This window comes from Brienomyrus brachyistius, unplaced genomic scaffold (genome assembly GCF_023856365.1).
Source record: "Brienomyrus brachyistius isolate T26 unplaced genomic scaffold, BBRACH_0.4 scaffold75, whole genome shotgun sequence".
Classification (NCBI taxonomy): Eukaryota; Metazoa; Chordata; class Actinopteri; order Osteoglossiformes; family Mormyridae; genus Brienomyrus; species Brienomyrus brachyistius.
The window spans coordinates 686,208-702,286 of NW_026042350.1; the positions used below are offsets into that span (position 1 = coordinate 686,208).

General features: G+C 48.0%; 1 protein-coding gene across 14 annotated transcripts in view; it reads left to right on the top strand.

Annotated features, from left to right (window-relative positions):
* svilc (supervillin c) overlaps nucleotides 1–16,079 on the top strand; it is a 38,934-nt gene that overhangs the window by 19,024 nt on the left and 3,831 nt on the right. For 7 of the 14 annotated variants that reach the window (XM_049003149.1, XM_049003155.1, XM_049003150.1 and 4 more), the window contains 22 exons: nucleotides 580–688; nucleotides 2,250–2,297; nucleotides 2,599–2,667; nucleotides 4,413–4,487; nucleotides 5,327–5,402; nucleotides 5,946–6,129; nucleotides 6,632–6,804; nucleotides 7,463–7,606; nucleotides 7,824–7,960; nucleotides 8,709–8,856; nucleotides 9,428–9,573; nucleotides 10,283–10,458; nucleotides 11,632–11,752; nucleotides 12,126–12,375; nucleotides 12,937–13,064; nucleotides 13,523–13,625; nucleotides 13,963–14,170; nucleotides 14,310–14,443; nucleotides 14,799–14,954; nucleotides 15,330–15,473; nucleotides 15,606–15,712; nucleotides 15,806–15,943. In XM_049003149.1, coding sequence (XP_048859106.1) covers nucleotides 580–688; nucleotides 2,250–2,297; nucleotides 2,599–2,667; nucleotides 4,413–4,487; nucleotides 5,327–5,402; nucleotides 5,946–6,129; nucleotides 6,632–6,804; nucleotides 7,463–7,606; nucleotides 7,824–7,960; nucleotides 8,709–8,856; nucleotides 9,428–9,573; nucleotides 10,283–10,458; nucleotides 11,632–11,752; nucleotides 12,126–12,375; nucleotides 12,937–13,064; nucleotides 13,523–13,625; nucleotides 13,963–14,170; nucleotides 14,310–14,443; nucleotides 14,799–14,954; nucleotides 15,330–15,473; nucleotides 15,606–15,712; nucleotides 15,806–15,943 — 2,974 coding nt within the window. Of the gene's footprint in view, nucleotides 1–579; nucleotides 689–2,249; nucleotides 2,298–2,598; nucleotides 2,668–4,412; nucleotides 4,488–5,326; nucleotides 5,403–5,945; nucleotides 6,130–6,631; nucleotides 6,805–7,462; nucleotides 7,607–7,823; nucleotides 7,961–8,708; nucleotides 8,857–9,427; nucleotides 9,574–10,282; nucleotides 10,459–11,631; nucleotides 11,753–12,125; nucleotides 12,376–12,936; nucleotides 13,065–13,522; nucleotides 13,626–13,962; nucleotides 14,171–14,309; nucleotides 14,444–14,798; nucleotides 14,955–15,329; nucleotides 15,474–15,605; nucleotides 15,713–15,788; nucleotides 15,998–16,079 lie in introns of all 14 variants that reach the window. The other 7 variants (XR_007388376.1, XR_007388377.1, XM_049003156.1 and 4 more) reach the window with 7 other exon arrangements.

The window sequence follows — 16,079 nt, forward strand, 5'->3', positions numbered from 1 at the left end:
AAAAAGTCATGTTGAACTTGTGGAATGATTCCCTATAGACTGAGGTGGACATCCCCAAATAGGCTCAGGAACTGAGCGTGTCCATGTGACTGCCTCTAGACTGAGGTGGCCTATAGACTGAGGTGGACATCCCTAAAAAGGCTCAGGAACTGGGCGTGTCCATGTGACTGCCTCTAGACTGAGATGGCCTCTAGATTGAGGTGGACATCCCTAAAAAGGCTCAGGAACTGAGCGTGTCCATGTGACTGCCTCTAGACTGAGATGGCCTCTAGAATGAGGTGGACATCCCTAAAAAGGCTGAGGAACTGAGCGTGTCCATGTGACTGCCTCTAGACTGAGATGGCCTCTAGAATGAGGTGGACATCCCTAAAAAGGCTCAGGAACTGGGCGTGTCCATGTGACTGCCTCTAGACTGAGATGGCCTCTAGAATGAGGTGGACATCCCTAAAAAGGCTCAGGAACTGAGCGTGTCCATGTGACTGCCTCTAGATTGAGGTGGACGTCCCTAAAATGGCTCAGGAACTGAGCATGTCCATGTGACTGCCTCTCTTTGCGTTTTCCCTTCTGTTCCTCGACCAGGCTGACAGACCGTAAGGAAGGGGAACTGAAAGAGGGTGGCGTCGACAAACAGGCCCACCCATCTCTGATTCAACGCTGCCTGGAGGCTGAGTGCGCCCGGGCGCAGAAGGTGGGTCTGCGGTGCGTGCAGTTTGGCGGAGGGGCACGCTTTCTGCCTGTGCGTTTTCGTGGTGGGAGGAGAGGTGGGAAGAGTTCAGCACAAAGTTTTATTCACAAAAAAATCCCCCAAACATCAACAGCCCTTTAATGTCAATAATCAAAACAGACTAATAATCTCAAGAGGACAGAGATTTTTGTACATATAGAGGATTATAATGCTTATGTTTCCTTGCTGCTTTAGACTGGCTGGCTTTTATGCCATCTGCTTATCTCTGATTGGAGGCAGCTGGTCAACATTTACTGGTACGGGGGAGCCTGTGCTGAACCAGTCAGCGTCAGGTAGTTCTGGAGAACTGGACCCTGGTCTGTGGGTATTACTTTCACTGGGCCACAATAGTCAGTGTAAATATTCCAAAATATAGGAGAAGTGAATCTTTGGTTTAATTTGCTGACTTCACGCTGCTCGTCGACTTTCATTGGTTTGGCGGCGGCTGACTGGTTGAGAGGCTGTGGCCTGGATGAGCTCTGACTCTCCATCTCTTTCACTTTGGCTGTTCACACAGTGAACAATGCATTCATTCAGAGCCTAATTGTCCAGATCGCAGAGATTTCGAGAACCGTGAGCGGGAGACTTGGATCCCGTCCCAGGAAGCGCAGGGCACAAAGCAGGGGACTATCCACTACAGGATACCAGTCAAAAACTCTAGCAGCAATTTAGGCATGACATCAGATAACTGGCATCCCATCCAGGTTGTACCCCACCCGCCGTGAACCTGACCAGGAAATGCAGTTTGAAGATGGCATTGGGTCGGGATTGCCGGAGGAAACCTGCATGAACTTCAGATAGACAGACCCAGAGATGGGATTCAAACCCAACCCCAACCTACGAGCTGTGAAGCTACAGTGATACCCACTGACCCACTATGTTTCACAGCATCTACTGCTCTAGCTGAATATATTATTCTTTGGTTCTGTGTTTCTTTAACGTTAGTGGCCGCTATCGCTGTGCTTGTAATGATGCCCCCTGATCTTGCAGGGTGGGTCTGGCATGATGCTGGGGAATTTGAAGGGAAACATCCTCTTTCGGGGCGGCATGGTGGTGCAGTGGTTAGCACTGTTGCCTCACACCTCTGGGACCCAGGTTCGGGTCTCCGCCTGGGTTACATGTGTGTGGAGTTTGCATGTTCTCCCCATGTCGTCGTGGGGTTTCCTCTGGATACTCCGGTTTCCCCCCACAGTCCAAAAACATGCTGAGGCTAATTGGAGTTGCTAAATTGCCCGTAGGTGTGCATGTGAGTGTGAACGGTGTGTGAGTGTGCCCTGCGATGGGCTGGCCCCCCATCCTGGGTTGTTCCCTGCCTCGTGCCCATTGCTTCCGGGATAGGCTCCGGGCCCCCCGCGACCCAGTAGGATAAGCGGTTTGGAAAATGGATGGATGGACATCCTCTCTCTTCCCAAGTAGACTGCTGCTGTGATTTTTCACACCAGCAGTGTCTTCCTCTATGGTTTACCCTCTCCTTGCTCCTTATTCCTGCTATTTTCTCTGTCTCTCTCCATGCTGCCCCCTGTAGGCTGACAGTGATATTGCCAGCGATTCCCCTGGCTCCACCCTTTGCTGGGTAAGATTGTGAACTGCTCAGTTTTTAAAGGTAGCATGCACCAAAAACCTGTATGAGCCCTTTTCCATTCTTTGTTACTCGTGCTCAGTTGTTTATTTTATAGATTCTGTACTAATCCATGTATATATATATTTATTTTAGAGGCCATCTTTTTTGTTAAAATATCTGTTTTATTAACACTCACATTTCCTCAGTCCTACACATGATCCTGTAGGGTCACACTGCCCCCAGCTCAGTGGTGGGGATGGGGTTACGTCTAACCAATAATCTGCCCCCCCTCCCTTGTACCTGTCCATCCCAGGAACCTGTCCTCTCCTCCGTCTTCACACCCGCTAACAGCACATTGCAGTATGTTATCCGTTACAACGAGGTGAGTGTGTGTGTGTGTGTGTGTGTGTGTGCGTGCTTAAACACGTAGGCATGCATACAAGACTCATGCACAAAACATAGAGCAGATAGTATGTGTTTGTGTTAGCGATGCATGACGTATCGGTTAACATCGGTATCGGCTGACATTTGTTGAAAATCAAGACATTGGCATCGGTCTGTGTCAGGTTAGGCCACTATTTAAACAAACTTTAAAGGATCAGCCATGTTCCATTGGTTTATTCGCCAGTTACAGAAGGACCCGGAACAGCATCATGTGACATGTTTATAATCCATTATTTAATCTGGCACGCAGATAGAGCTTTTCCACGATGCAGTGTGATTTCTGTAATCTATGCCGGCAAGATCAGCAAATTTCACCACCACCCCCCCCCACCTTAGAGGTTAGATAGTTATCTGTATAAGCAATATTCAACAAAAAGTATCTATTTTTTTTATCTGTATCGGTCAGAGTTTGCCCGTTGCTACACCTGTAGTTTGTGTCTATATACAGATAAACACTCGTAAGATAAAAAGAATCATGGGAATGGAAAGGGGGCGGGGGGGGGGGGGGGAGGGGGGAGGGCTACATGATGGTGATTTAAGCGGATCCTTCCGTCTAGGGCCGTTAACGCTCCCTGCATGTGTACAGGCTGGGAGGTGCTCCACTGTGGGTTTCCTCCAAGGAGGGTCTGCATGCACCTCCTACTGCTAAGAAGTCGGCAGTGGAGCAGAGGGGCGCCCCCTGCAGGCGGGCAGACCTGAACCTGAAAACACACAGAGCCGCCCACACAGATTCCACACACGGCTAATGAAGCCTGCGGGGTATTTATGGATGTATAACGTGTATAAGATGCCCTTATGGAATTAAGCCCTGCGGGGTCTCGAAGTGCATTTGAGAAACACTGCAACTCATTCTGATTCACGGTCATTAGCATAATTATGCTCCTTGCGAGTTAAGTACTTTTTCCTGACACTTTTATTGTAAATAATCTGCAAATAATTTTGCGGGCTACACGCACCGCTGGATAAACACGAAAGATCTTTTGTCTCTTATTTTGTTTTTTTTTTTTTTACTTTTATAATTGCCCCCCTCCCCCCAACCCTCTTTCGGATTTCCTCCTTGAGCTTAACTGTACCACACTAATGGGCAGATATTGTGACAGTGAGGTAAGCGACCAGTCGACGAGGCCCCCTGGGATTGGAGACGGGGGGGGGGGGGGGGGTGGGGAGGTGTGCTTAGGGGTCGGAGGTCAGCCCTGGGGAGACAGCAGCAAGGGAGGTGTCACAGCCGGGCCTGTGGGCCACACCTGACGCTTGAACGTAACAGTTCAACGGTTTTAGAAGGGTAACAGCAAAACGAACACACGCCATTGCAAATGGTGCATCTGGATGTTGAAGCGTTTCACACACGACCACAATCTCGAATGGTTGTTTTTGTGCTTTTTAAACTAATTATGTGTCGTTGAGTCATTGGTTACCTTCCATGATCCCTTCAGCTAACATGACCGGATGTTTTGCCTGATACCTTTCGCTGACCCCCCCCTCCTCTTCCTCTTTCTTTCTGATTGAACCGAGTTTTGCTACGTTTTGGTGAAATGGCTGCAGGCGTGAAATGAATGTTCTTTTTACCCATTGCTCTAAACACCCCTGTGACCCTGTACCGGATGTGTGGTTGGGAGACGGACGTTATCGACCAGGGTCTTTTGAGAGCTTCTCTCTCTTTTTTTCCCTGTCTGCTTTTTCCAGACCACCCACTCCTACGAGGCCCAGGAGGTGACCTCTGCAGATCCGAAAGAGTCCTGCGCTTCCTTGGGGTCAAAGGTGAAGTAAACTCTCTTACCAGTGTAGACGCCGGTAGGGTGTGGCTACGTTACGCAGGCTTAAAAAATGCTGCCATTAGTAATAAAAGTCACTTAACGCAAAAAAAAAAACGTTAAAAAGCCTTAACGCAAGTTTTCTGTTTTTCTTCTCAACAACGTTTCGGTGTAAGTTAAAGAGTTTCAAATTTGTCATTTGTACAGTACTGTGCAAAAAGTCTTAGGCAGTCATAGAGAATGATGTTTAAAAAAATCTTCACATTAGTGTAAAACGGTGCCAATTTCTCTGTTAAAGTGTGTTAGCTGGAATATTTCAAACGCTCTCATAAATTCAGCCTGGTATTTCCAGCAGGCATCCAACACCCCCCCATGTGTTGCTGACTCGACCACGAGCACGTCTAGCATGGCCAATCTATACCTCATTGACTTTTTAAACTATTGAAGTTAATTAAGTGAGCTTGTGCTAAAACTGATCAAACTCTTGGAACGGCTGAGGTGCCCCTGAGGAGAGATCTGGGGTCTGAAGTGGTGATCATCTAGCGATTCAACAAGGAATCGGTAACATTTTGAGGCAAAGAAGAAACTGCTGTTGGTTTTTATTGTGTTACTCTTAATATGCATATATTTCCTTTGACTGCCTAAGATTTTTACACTGTATTTGTAAAATGGGACGATTACATGCTGGCCTCCATCAAAGAGTAGCTAAATCGCATTTAAATTATTTTCAGCTATTCCATTAAAGCCATTTTCTCTTATTGAGGATGAAAATTGTTTTGAGTCGACTGTTCATTGATACCCACACTGCATGCTAACATGATGACACAGTTGCTGTCGACTGCCCAGGTCCCTCTAGCTGACGTGTCCATGTTGGAGTTTGCACATGGCCTTCAGGAGCAAGAGGAGCATCGCAGGATCAAAGGTGAGGAGGCCTGCAGGAGCTCCATGCTGTTCAGCGGGCAGATCGACCTGAGAGGGCAGGGTCTGAGTCGCTTTATGATAATTGTCGTTCTTCCCGGGGAACAATGTGAGGAAACACTATAGCTGGCACTGGGTGATGCATAATGAGGTAGAATTATGCTTCTCCATCTAATAATGAACATTGCCAAGCCGTAAGCTGGCATGCAAAATAAGCACAGTCAAAACAAAATTGTTTGGCGTGTCAGAATCGCTTTTGGATGGGGTGGACTTTCTGTGGAGCAGATGGTGCCTGTAAGCAGTTGAGTTTGTGTTGAGTTTAATGAGTTTTTAAGGTGATTCGGCTGCTTTGAAATGATTTTAACAACTGCTCTAACTTAAAAGCTTTGTGTCACTCTGGATTCCCACCCATCTAATCCTCTGACTTTGAAAGCGGAGATCGTGATTTAGTGGGAATCCCTTGAGATTCAATGGGAAACCTTTGAGATTCAATGGGAAACCTTTGAGATTCAATGGGAATCCCTTGAACACTTTCCCTTCCCATCAGCTACTGGGCACCTGGAGTCCTCTGTCCGGGTCACCGCAGAGACCATGAAGGAAGTGATGACTTTGGACAGTCAGGAGACCTTTGGCTGCTTCTACAGTGCCGTGACCACATCCTCCATGAGCTCCAGTGTCTCTGTCAGCAACGAGCAAGACTTTGGTGCCATCTTTCAGTCCGACATGCCAAAGTATGTCTGTAGATTGTGCCCTGTGATCTTCACCCTTGATTCGAAGGGACATACTACTGCCTTACATTTCGGCTTGTGTCACAGACTTATGGTACATCAGTCCTCTGATTGATTTTCTCAGCTCTTCCTGTAGGTTTGATGGGCTTCCTTGTGTGGTGTCAATGTACTTCATACCTTTAACCAAGGACCAACCACTGACCTTACATATCACAGTGAACGTTTTACACCATTTATAAAACCCTGGTCTATTAAACGTCATAGGATTTTGCTAAATCATTTTCCTCGTCTCTTAATTTCCCGTTTGGATTCACTTGTTCCAGGCATTGGCTAGAAAGTCGTATCACTGACGTTCCAGATGCAAATCCGTTTCCAAAGAGGGAGTTAACTTCAAAGCCCACAAACACAGTGGCCCTAACTGGGCCAGGGTTTCCGTGACAACACTGATGTCTGGCACAACATGCCGTTTGTTTAATGCTGTCTCGGTGTGTGTGTGTGTGTCAAGGCTGAGATCTGCAGTGGCAGAGCACAAGCGGTCCGTGCGTCCAAACCGGAAGACCCAGGCATCCCGGAACCCCCTGCGGGCTCTGGCAGCGCGGGACGATGTCCGGCAGGAGTACACGGAACAGCGGATCTCCGCGGTTACCCTGGAGACGGAGCGGGTGCAAGTGAACAACAGTGAGTCGTATGTCATATCACATGAATGGCACCACACCCAATGTACCACCCTTTCCTGGCTTGACCACCTCTTAATGCAATTTATAATTTAAAATTAAAGTACATTTATATGTGCAAGGTCATGTGACCTGTCTGTCAGCCTTAACAGACTAATAAAGTGCTTGTGTCTGTGGACAATCGCCGAAAAGAACGTAGGGTCCAGTGCCTTCGAAGCTGGACCCTCAAGCCCAACCTCCGCTCCCTCCTCGGTGCTGGGCAAACTCCCTCTGCAGCTCTCGCGGTTCAGGCAGCTGTAATTCGTTCCTCCCTGATTCCTGAGCACTTTGCTCTGCTATTTTGCATTTAATTAATTGGCAGATATTTTATCCAAACTGATTTGCAAAGTGTAGTTTACATTTTTCATTAAATCCTGCACCCATCTGTTCTTCTTATTATTGTTACCCATTTGAGTGCTTCGACGAGCAATTATAGCATCATACATTATATTTCTTAGTTAAGCATTTCTGGCAATTTGTCAAAGGATACAGCAGTAATGTCTGTCCAGAGGCTTAAACCAGTGATGTTTTATATAAAAAAATTTACATTCTGCATGTCTGTGGGTAATATCAGTGGACTATAGTGTCATTTTTGGCTAGAATGATTTTGCTTAACCTTCCAGCATCACTGTCATCACTAGCAGGCCAATCTGGTGAGGAAAACTTCAGTCTACAATCAGGCAACATCAGTCTACAAAGAACCAACTCTTCTGAGTCCGGCAATGGCACCCTCCCATTCAGTGAACTAATGCTTATCCACATAAAAGGTCAGAGGCCATGGGGTGTTGCCTGCATTTCAGGTGACCCTTGGGGGTTGATGGGTAAATTTCATGCAGGGGCTGCTGGGTATTGTAGTTTTTTTTAACAAGACAAAACACCAATATTATGGTCAGACAGATGACAGGGCCTGTGTATAATGTGAAGCAGAGTTAAAGCTTGGCCTCGAAGCTTCTACTCACAGTATGTGTTGCTCACGACGGACAGGGCGACGGCACGTCCAGGTGCGGCTAGTAGAGCCGGCAGCGCGAACCCTGAACAGTGGCGATTGCTTTCTGCTTGTGACACCTACACAATGCTACCTATGGAACGGCAAGTCTGCCAATGTCGCCGAGAGAGCCAAGGTAAGGCACACTCAACCTTAACACCGACGGGCCCATCTGACATCCCTATTAGCTCAAGTCATCTCACACTATCATCACGTTAAATCGTGGACCCTGTTTTGGTGGACGCTCGCGTTTCATGTTTGGCTTACATGTACGGACGCTTCCCAGGCTATGATGCTCCGTGTTACGATACTTCGACTTTACGGTGGGTAACTGTTTTTCACTTTCAGTACATTATTCAATGAATTCCATGAGATATTCAGCACTTTATTATAAAATAGGCTTTGTGTTAATAATTTTGCCCAGCCGTAGGCTAATGTAAGTGTTCTAAGCTTGTTTAAAGTAGGCTAGACTATGCTATGATATTTGTTAGGTTAGGTGTACTGTATTAAAATGCATTTTCACTTTATGATGGGGTTACGTTCCGATAAACCAATCGTAACCTGGGGGGAGGCTGTATTTTAATATGTGGCAATATAATGGAGGGGGTGGCACATTTTCAGTGTCTGCTCTCTGTGTAATATATGTAGGTTTAATGTCCTGTAGGGGGAGCTCCTGTCCTGCGGAGACAAAGGGAATAATAGTTTGTTCAGCATTCTCTATTAGCTGCCTGACTGAAGTTGTCATTTGGCTAGGGGTTGGCCTCAGCTGGTATTCTGGGTAGGAAATTAACTTCACCACCCCCAGACCCTGTCATGATTCCGGAGGACCATAGGCCCTCTGGTAGCCGGGGTAACCAGGCCTGTCTGTTTCTTGGACGGCGCAGGCCTCGGAAATGGCGTCCCATGTGCTGTCGAGGCGGGACTTGGGCTGCCGGGCGCCTCAGGTGACCGTCCTGGAGGAGGAGGTCGACTCGGACAGCAGCCTGGCCACAGAGTTTTGGAGCCTGCTGCAGGGCAGGGTGGAGTACAGAGGTGAGGGACACCTTTTGGTGTCTTTCCTTGTCCTTCCTTTTATTGGGTAGCTAATCCTGTGGCAACAAATCTCTGACAGCGATGTGAGAGAAGATATAGAAAACCAAAGAGACAAATATATATATATATATATATATATATATATATATATATATATATATATATATATATATATATATATATATATATATATATATACACCATACACCTACATGCACAGTTCGATATATAGGATAGCTAAGAGGAACAGGAACAAAATATGCATTTATTCATTCATTTAAATTCGTTCACTTGACGCTGGTGTGTATTATTGCTTAAGCCATTCACGCGAAAACAGGAGGAATATCGACAGCAGCAAAGAGCGGCCTGATTGGTTGATTATTGAGAGGTCGCTTATGATTGGTCAGTCTCTCAGGCACGGTTCGTGCTGTTTCAGCAGAAATGAAGTGCCACGGTTGGCCTGGTGTGACCATGGGATGGATGTGTGTGTGTGTGTGTGTGTGTGTGTGTGTGTGTGTGTGTGTGTGTGTGTGTGTGTGTGTGTGTGTGTGTGTGTGTGTGTGTCTCACAGGCGCAGGCCAGCCAGACGAGGACGAGGCCTATGAAAGCGGGGTGGTGGAGTCCAACTGTGCGTACCGTCTGGTGACGGACCGGCTGGTCCCTGTGGAGGAGGCCTGGGCCTCCATGCCCACTGTGTCCCTGCTCGGCGCCGCAGCGGTAAGGCTCTCCCCCTTCTGTTTGCGTTCCCATAATGCTCTTTGTCAGGCACACACACACACACACACACACACATATGCACCCATAGCTACAAGCTACTTATGATTAAAAGTATGTAAGCTACAGCCGAACTACTGCTTTAATATAGTAGGTAGCTGCACTACAAGTAGCTAACTACACTGAAGCTATTTCATCCGATAATACGTAATATTCCTGCTGTAGGAAACTCGTAAAGGAAATTGATTTTCGAATTATGAAACATGTTAAAAGTTGAAATGAAAATCTATATTTTTAAATATGTAATGAAAACTCATAGTAAGGTTTCAAAAAAGTGTCTGTATTTGATGTAAATCAAGGGAACTTCGTAAATGCTGTGCGAAATTTAGAAGCGTTACAACAGCAATGTGGGAACGGTCTGGGAACGGTCGTAAAGTTGTAAGTTACATAGGTCGTATATATATTATTCACAGGCACACCCATAGATTGAAAAATTAATTAAACAAAAAATTGTGCTGTGGTCTATACACATACAGACACATGTTTTTCTGTGTGAATGATTAGATACAGACAGATGCAATAGATCTGATTTTGTTTTTATGTGTAGATGCACACAGTTTAAGGAGGATTTGCACTGTCGGGCTGCCGTGCCCCAGATGTGTGCCCCCATGACCCTCTGTGTGGTCATCACACCCCCTCAATCCGGTTCCAGGTGCTCGTGTTTGACTTTGGCACCGAGGTGTACGTGTGGCACGGCAGCGATGCCCCCCAGAGCGACAGGAAGCTGGCACTGCAGCTGGGCAGGCAGATGTGGGGGGGAGGCTACGACTACAGCAACTGCAGGGTCAACCCCCTGGACCCCCTGAACTGCAGCCCGGGGAGCCGACGGTGAGGTTCTCTCACCAGCCACACTGTATGCGGATCATTCTCACAAACCTGACATTTAAGAGGGAAAAAAGTTACAATGAAATACAATGTTTGTTTTCTCATGTAGAACAATTGACACCACTTTAACTTTCTATGTATATTGAAACTCGTTTGTTGCTCTGATTGAACGATTTTTAACCATTCTTCGCAAAAATCTCATTACTGTAACAGTTTTAAGGTCAAATAACCAAAAACTAGATGAAATGTTCATACATATTTCAACTTTATTGCACATCAATCAATTTGTATAATATGTATTTTTTTGACATTGCTGTAGCTCTTGCCCTGCATTTGATGAAATACCTTTTGTTTATTACAGAAATTAAATGGTAATACAATAAAACGTATGATTTCAGGCTTCAGACTAAAAATTGATAAAATTGCCATGTTGTGTATTGAGTTTGTGAGAATGACCCATATAATGCTGAAACTGCGAGAGGTTAAGATATAGCTGCTGTATTTAAATAAAGGTGTGTCAGTTAATTCCAGCTGTCACTCAAGTGTATCTACAACTAATCCCAGTTGTATTCATGTACATTTATTAATTTATCTGATGCTTTTATCCAAAGCAATTTACAGTAGAGGGAAAAGTTCCGATTTGTGTGCTCCCCGGGATTTTAACCCACGACCCATTGGCACAATGCGGTACTTGATGAGCTACAGAACACTTCAATTCAATTCAATTCAATTCAAAAAACTTTATTTGTACCCGAGGGGCAATTTGATTTGGCATAGAGGAGCAGCGCACACACATAAGTTGTAACATTTGACACAACAGATGACACACAATAGACACACACTTTACAATTTACAATAGCAATGTTCTAGAATGTGTTTTGTTAATTTCATCCCGCTTATACAGTCTTACTATTTAACAGATAGTTAAGTGTGTGTAGTGCTTTTATGTATTTATATATCTGTCCAACCTCAACTTGGAATTCCATATTTTGTGTGCCATATATTCCTTGTACGTGGCATTTCATTTTTAATGTTTTAATGAGTAACAGTGCCACCTAGTGGAGTGGAAGTGCACTCCAGCCAAATATTCCTGGAAATGGCAAGCTGTGGTATCATCACTAGTGATGACTACTGGTTTTAGGTGAGAATTCCAAGTGGCGTCTGGTCTCTCTGCAGGCAGGGTGTGGGACGCCCCCCCTGGGCTCTGTTTGGGCTCCTGACTGAGCACCACGAGACGGTTCTCTTCAAGGAGAAATTCCTGGACTGGGCAGAGCGGAACGACAGCATGGAGGAGGAGGTGAGGGGAGCCGGAGGAGGCGTGATCTTGGGTCGGCTGCCTCCATAAGCTGGGGACCGGGACCTTCTGAGTCTCAGGGAGGCCAGGTGCCGTCTGGCTTAGATTGTCAAAGAAATAATATGGAAAAAATAAAAATATGTGAGCAAACTATAATACCTAATACCTTTGTTTATGTAGTGGATGCCTTTGTCCAAGGGAGGCAAGTAATTTGTGAGTAATAATAAAAATGTGCTTCTTACCCCTGGGCCTGCAGGTTGTGATGTCCTCCATCCCATCATGGTGACTGACTCTGTCACAGCTAAGTTATGTTCAGTTAGTAGGTTGTGAGTCTGAGACGCCATATGCCTTCTTGTCCCCCTCCCCGCTCATCCAGAACGGGCAGACTGATGAGCTGCGGCCTTGTGACGTAAAGGCCCTGCTGGTGGGCGGGGCCGGGAGTGGGCAGCAGGCCAGGGGGCGTGGCCTGCTGGCAACGGGGGCCGGCCAGCGGGTGGAGGCGGACGCCGTAGACGTCTGGCACGTCGGGGGGTCGGGCGAGCGGCTGCTGCTGCCAGAGGGTGCGGCTCAGCTCCACGAGGGGGACGCCTACGTGGTCGGCCGGAGGCGCTCTGTCTCCAGCGGAGGTGAGTCCGACCCGCCAAGGATACGTAATCAGTCCCGTGTCAATGTCAAGATGCTCGTCACCTGCCCATTTGCAGTGCAGAGGCACTTTCCGTCAAACGGTATCGATCGGTATCGGTATGCACTGCACGTGTGTTTTTAACAAAGTAAGACTTGGGACAGCGGACAGGGCCGAGGGAAATGGAGAGGGGTGGGCAGAATGTTTGGGTGTGGGAGGGGAGACGAGGATCTAAATGTACGGTGGGCAGGAGAGGACAGAAAACACAGGTGCTTCTGCATAAGGGAAACATGTAGGGAAACAAAACAAGTATCAAGTTTTGGGAGGAGTGACAACTGGCATGTAAGGGTTAGGGGTGGGATCTGAACCCAAGGTTATATATTAGAGTATTATATATTGTTAATATGTTATATACTTATATGTTTGCGTCTGTACGTGTTTATTTATGTAGATATTTAAATCTGTATGTATTTCTTTGTGGGTACATTAGTATTGTGCGAGTGGGGGGGTATTTTTGAGTGTGGCTATACAGTATGTGTGTGTACTGATGAGTGTTTGTCCTCAGCGGGCCCAAGCTGTGGGGCTTTTGGGACTGAGCACGGCGGCTGCTTCCTGTGGAGGGGCCGTCACTGCACTGGCAGGGGAACCTCTGCCCCGAAAGTCGCGGAGACAGACGACCAGAAGGGGGCGCCGGTGAGCATGTTGCCACTTTGATCACACAACAGAAGTGTAATTCTGTGACCTGTCGACAGGTATAATTTTCCTGTTCACTTCCTGCTGATTTGTGTTTTCAATCCCACCACATCCACTCTTGCTGGCTACGGCTGAGACGCTCCGACTTCCTGCACTAACACCCTGTAGGCTGCTGTTTACCCCCTTGCCAGATGACAGCAATTAAGTTCTGCTTTCAGTTCGCTCATCCAGCCGCTGTGATTAATTTAAGTCCCGATTCCCGCGTGCCCTCTAACGGCGTCGATCGCGCCCGACAGCCGAGCTCCTCACGATCAATCACCATTGACGGGAACTTTCCAGAAGGACAGAACTCTGTGCACGGACATGGCTGGAGGTCGTTGCTCCCGCAGCCTGAGACAATGGCAGACGTGAAACACCTTTGCCCTTCTCTCTCTCTTGCTCTCTGTACGTGAATCCAGGTGCTTGTTCTCCAGGGAACGGAGCCTCCATCTTTCCTGCGGCTCTTCCAGGGAGGCCTGGTCATCCACAGAGGGAGCCGCAAGGACAGTGCCGACAAAAGAGGTACCCGAGGGGCATTATTGGCACAAAGCAGCAACTCGGTGCCTGGCTGGGTCCTTTTAAGTGGACGTTAAGGTGAACTTGTGCTATTGTAACATGTATCAGCAGTTTCATGCCCGAATGGCCCATATAAAAGGAAGGTTAAAGTGAACTAGGAGTTGTCAAGACATGTAGCAGCATTTCTAGTAGATCCTTTTAAGTGGACATTAAGGTGTGATCATTTGGTAGCACTGGCAGATCTGGCGTAGTAGTGATATGTTCGGGTATTCAGCTGCTTGTGTGTGTGTGTGTGTGTGTGTGTGTGTGTGTGTGTGTGTGTGTGTGTGTGTTTTTTTCCCAGGTGGTTGGCGTTTGTTCTGTGCACGTGGCAACATCGAACCCGAGGCCTCCCTGGTGGAGGTAGAGTGTTGCTGTGCTAGCCTGCGTTCCCGCAGTTCTCTTGTTCTGCTCTGTGCCCACCAGGGGGCGGTGTACTTGTGGCACGGCTGCAAGTCCCACAGCATCACCCGAGATGTAGCCAGGAGGGCTGTAGAGCGCCTCACGCAGGTGTAAGTGGTATCTCCCTCAGCCGCCCCCCCACCCCACCCCTTCAGTGCTCTGATGGTACAGTCCAGCGCTAAGTTGGATCTGTACTATCTTTGCGCTATATAAAGGGATTGATCCAGTGTGTGTGTGTTTATGTGACAGTTGCCCCCCCGAGCTAGGTCTGAGCAGCAACAGCAGGGTGCGGGTGCAAGAAGTAGAAGAGGGGGCGGAGCCAGCTGAGTTTTGGCACGCCCTTGGGCAGCAGGACAGGAAGGCCTACGACTGCATGCTCCAAGGTACTGAACACAGCCCACTCAGCCCATATATATAGACTCGCCTTGTTTTCCCAGAGGCATCGAAAAGTGGAAAGATGGAACATTCGTTTGCCGTTTAGTTGGTGCGTAACTCCAAGAGATAAAAAAGTGAAATGTGCAAATTTTGTGACATGTATCAACTCGCCTGTCTAGATTTTTGTGCAGTTCTCAGCGAAATGTCCTTGTTTGTGACAAGTGCCATAAGCCGGGTAAAGAAAATCCGCCGGAAAAATCTCGATGGATAAAAGGGTCATCGCCCTGAGTTTGGTTCTAACAGGAGCCTTATGGGAAATGCCGTTCAGTATAGATGACAGTGGGCTCTGCTGTTTTTCTCCAGACCCCGGCAAGTACAACTTCATACCGCGCCTGTTTCATCTCAGTGCGTCCTCAGGCGTCTTCAAGGGGGAGGAGCTATTAAGCCCCACCCATGTGGGTGGGGCAGCTATGGCCATGCCCTTCCTGCAGGAGGTCCTGTACTCAGTGCCACAGCCATGTGAGGCTACACCCCCACGGCGCCACACACACACACACACACACACACACACACACACACACACACACACACACACACCACACCGGCTTCCTTTTCATATTCACGTTGATGCAGTTATTGAAGCCCAGCGCCTCAGGAATACGCAAAAGCATTTTAGGCTTCTTTAAGGTTATCTGACGGAAGCATATGCTGTTTTTTAGGGATCAGTTATTAAGGAAAGACATGCACACACAGGCAGAGCTTCAGCTGTCGTGCACATGAGGAGTTTCCCTGGGGGCAGTCGAGGCGCAAACACCGCGGACCAATCACGGCTCTCTGTCCGCCGCGCCGCACTCCGCCCATCGTGACGTCTGCATTTTCTGCCCCGTTTCTCAGCCCTCTTCCTTCTGGACAACAGCATGGAGGTGTACCTGTGGCAAAGTGGGGGGGCGGGTGAAGTGGGTCGTGCCGGCTCAGTGCCCGTCCGCTGGGACGAGGAGCAGAAGTGTGCCATGAAGACGGTGATTCAGTACTGCAAAGGTCAGGGGTCAGGGTATTGGGGAGGGCTCTGCTTTAATTGCTATAGATCCAACCCCCCCCCCCCCCTTTTACCAGAGGGTGCTGGTTATGTTCAAGCCCACCGAGTGACTCTCGCGGAATTCTGCCTTTCAGAGCGCAACCCACAGCGGCCCCCGGAGGCGTACCTGATTCAGGAGGGTTTAGAACCCAGTACCTTCACCAACATCTTTCCCCAATGGGAAAGGAATCCGGGGCTGCAGGTAGGACACGAGTCCCCAGGGGGCAGGAGTGGTTGTGAATGTGTTTGGCAGCCTTGCGTGTGGGATTTCAGAGCAGTTTGTTCCTGTGGCCAGGGGGAGGTGCCGCGTGGAAAGGTGATGCTGGTGCGGGATGCTTTAGCCAGGCTGAGCAAGTCCCAGTTCCTGGGGGAGGAGCCACCTGGTAGGACACAAGCCAATGGAGTGGATCCCCACCCAGTCCAAGACTTCCAGGCAGGATCCTGCAACCACTCTATGTAGCGTCTATAGCCGTCCTTCAGATCAGAGGTCCTTTCTACTTGACAATCTCTGTTCTAAAATACAGCACTGTGTTTGCACATGCGTGTGTGTACTGTTAAATCCACGCATC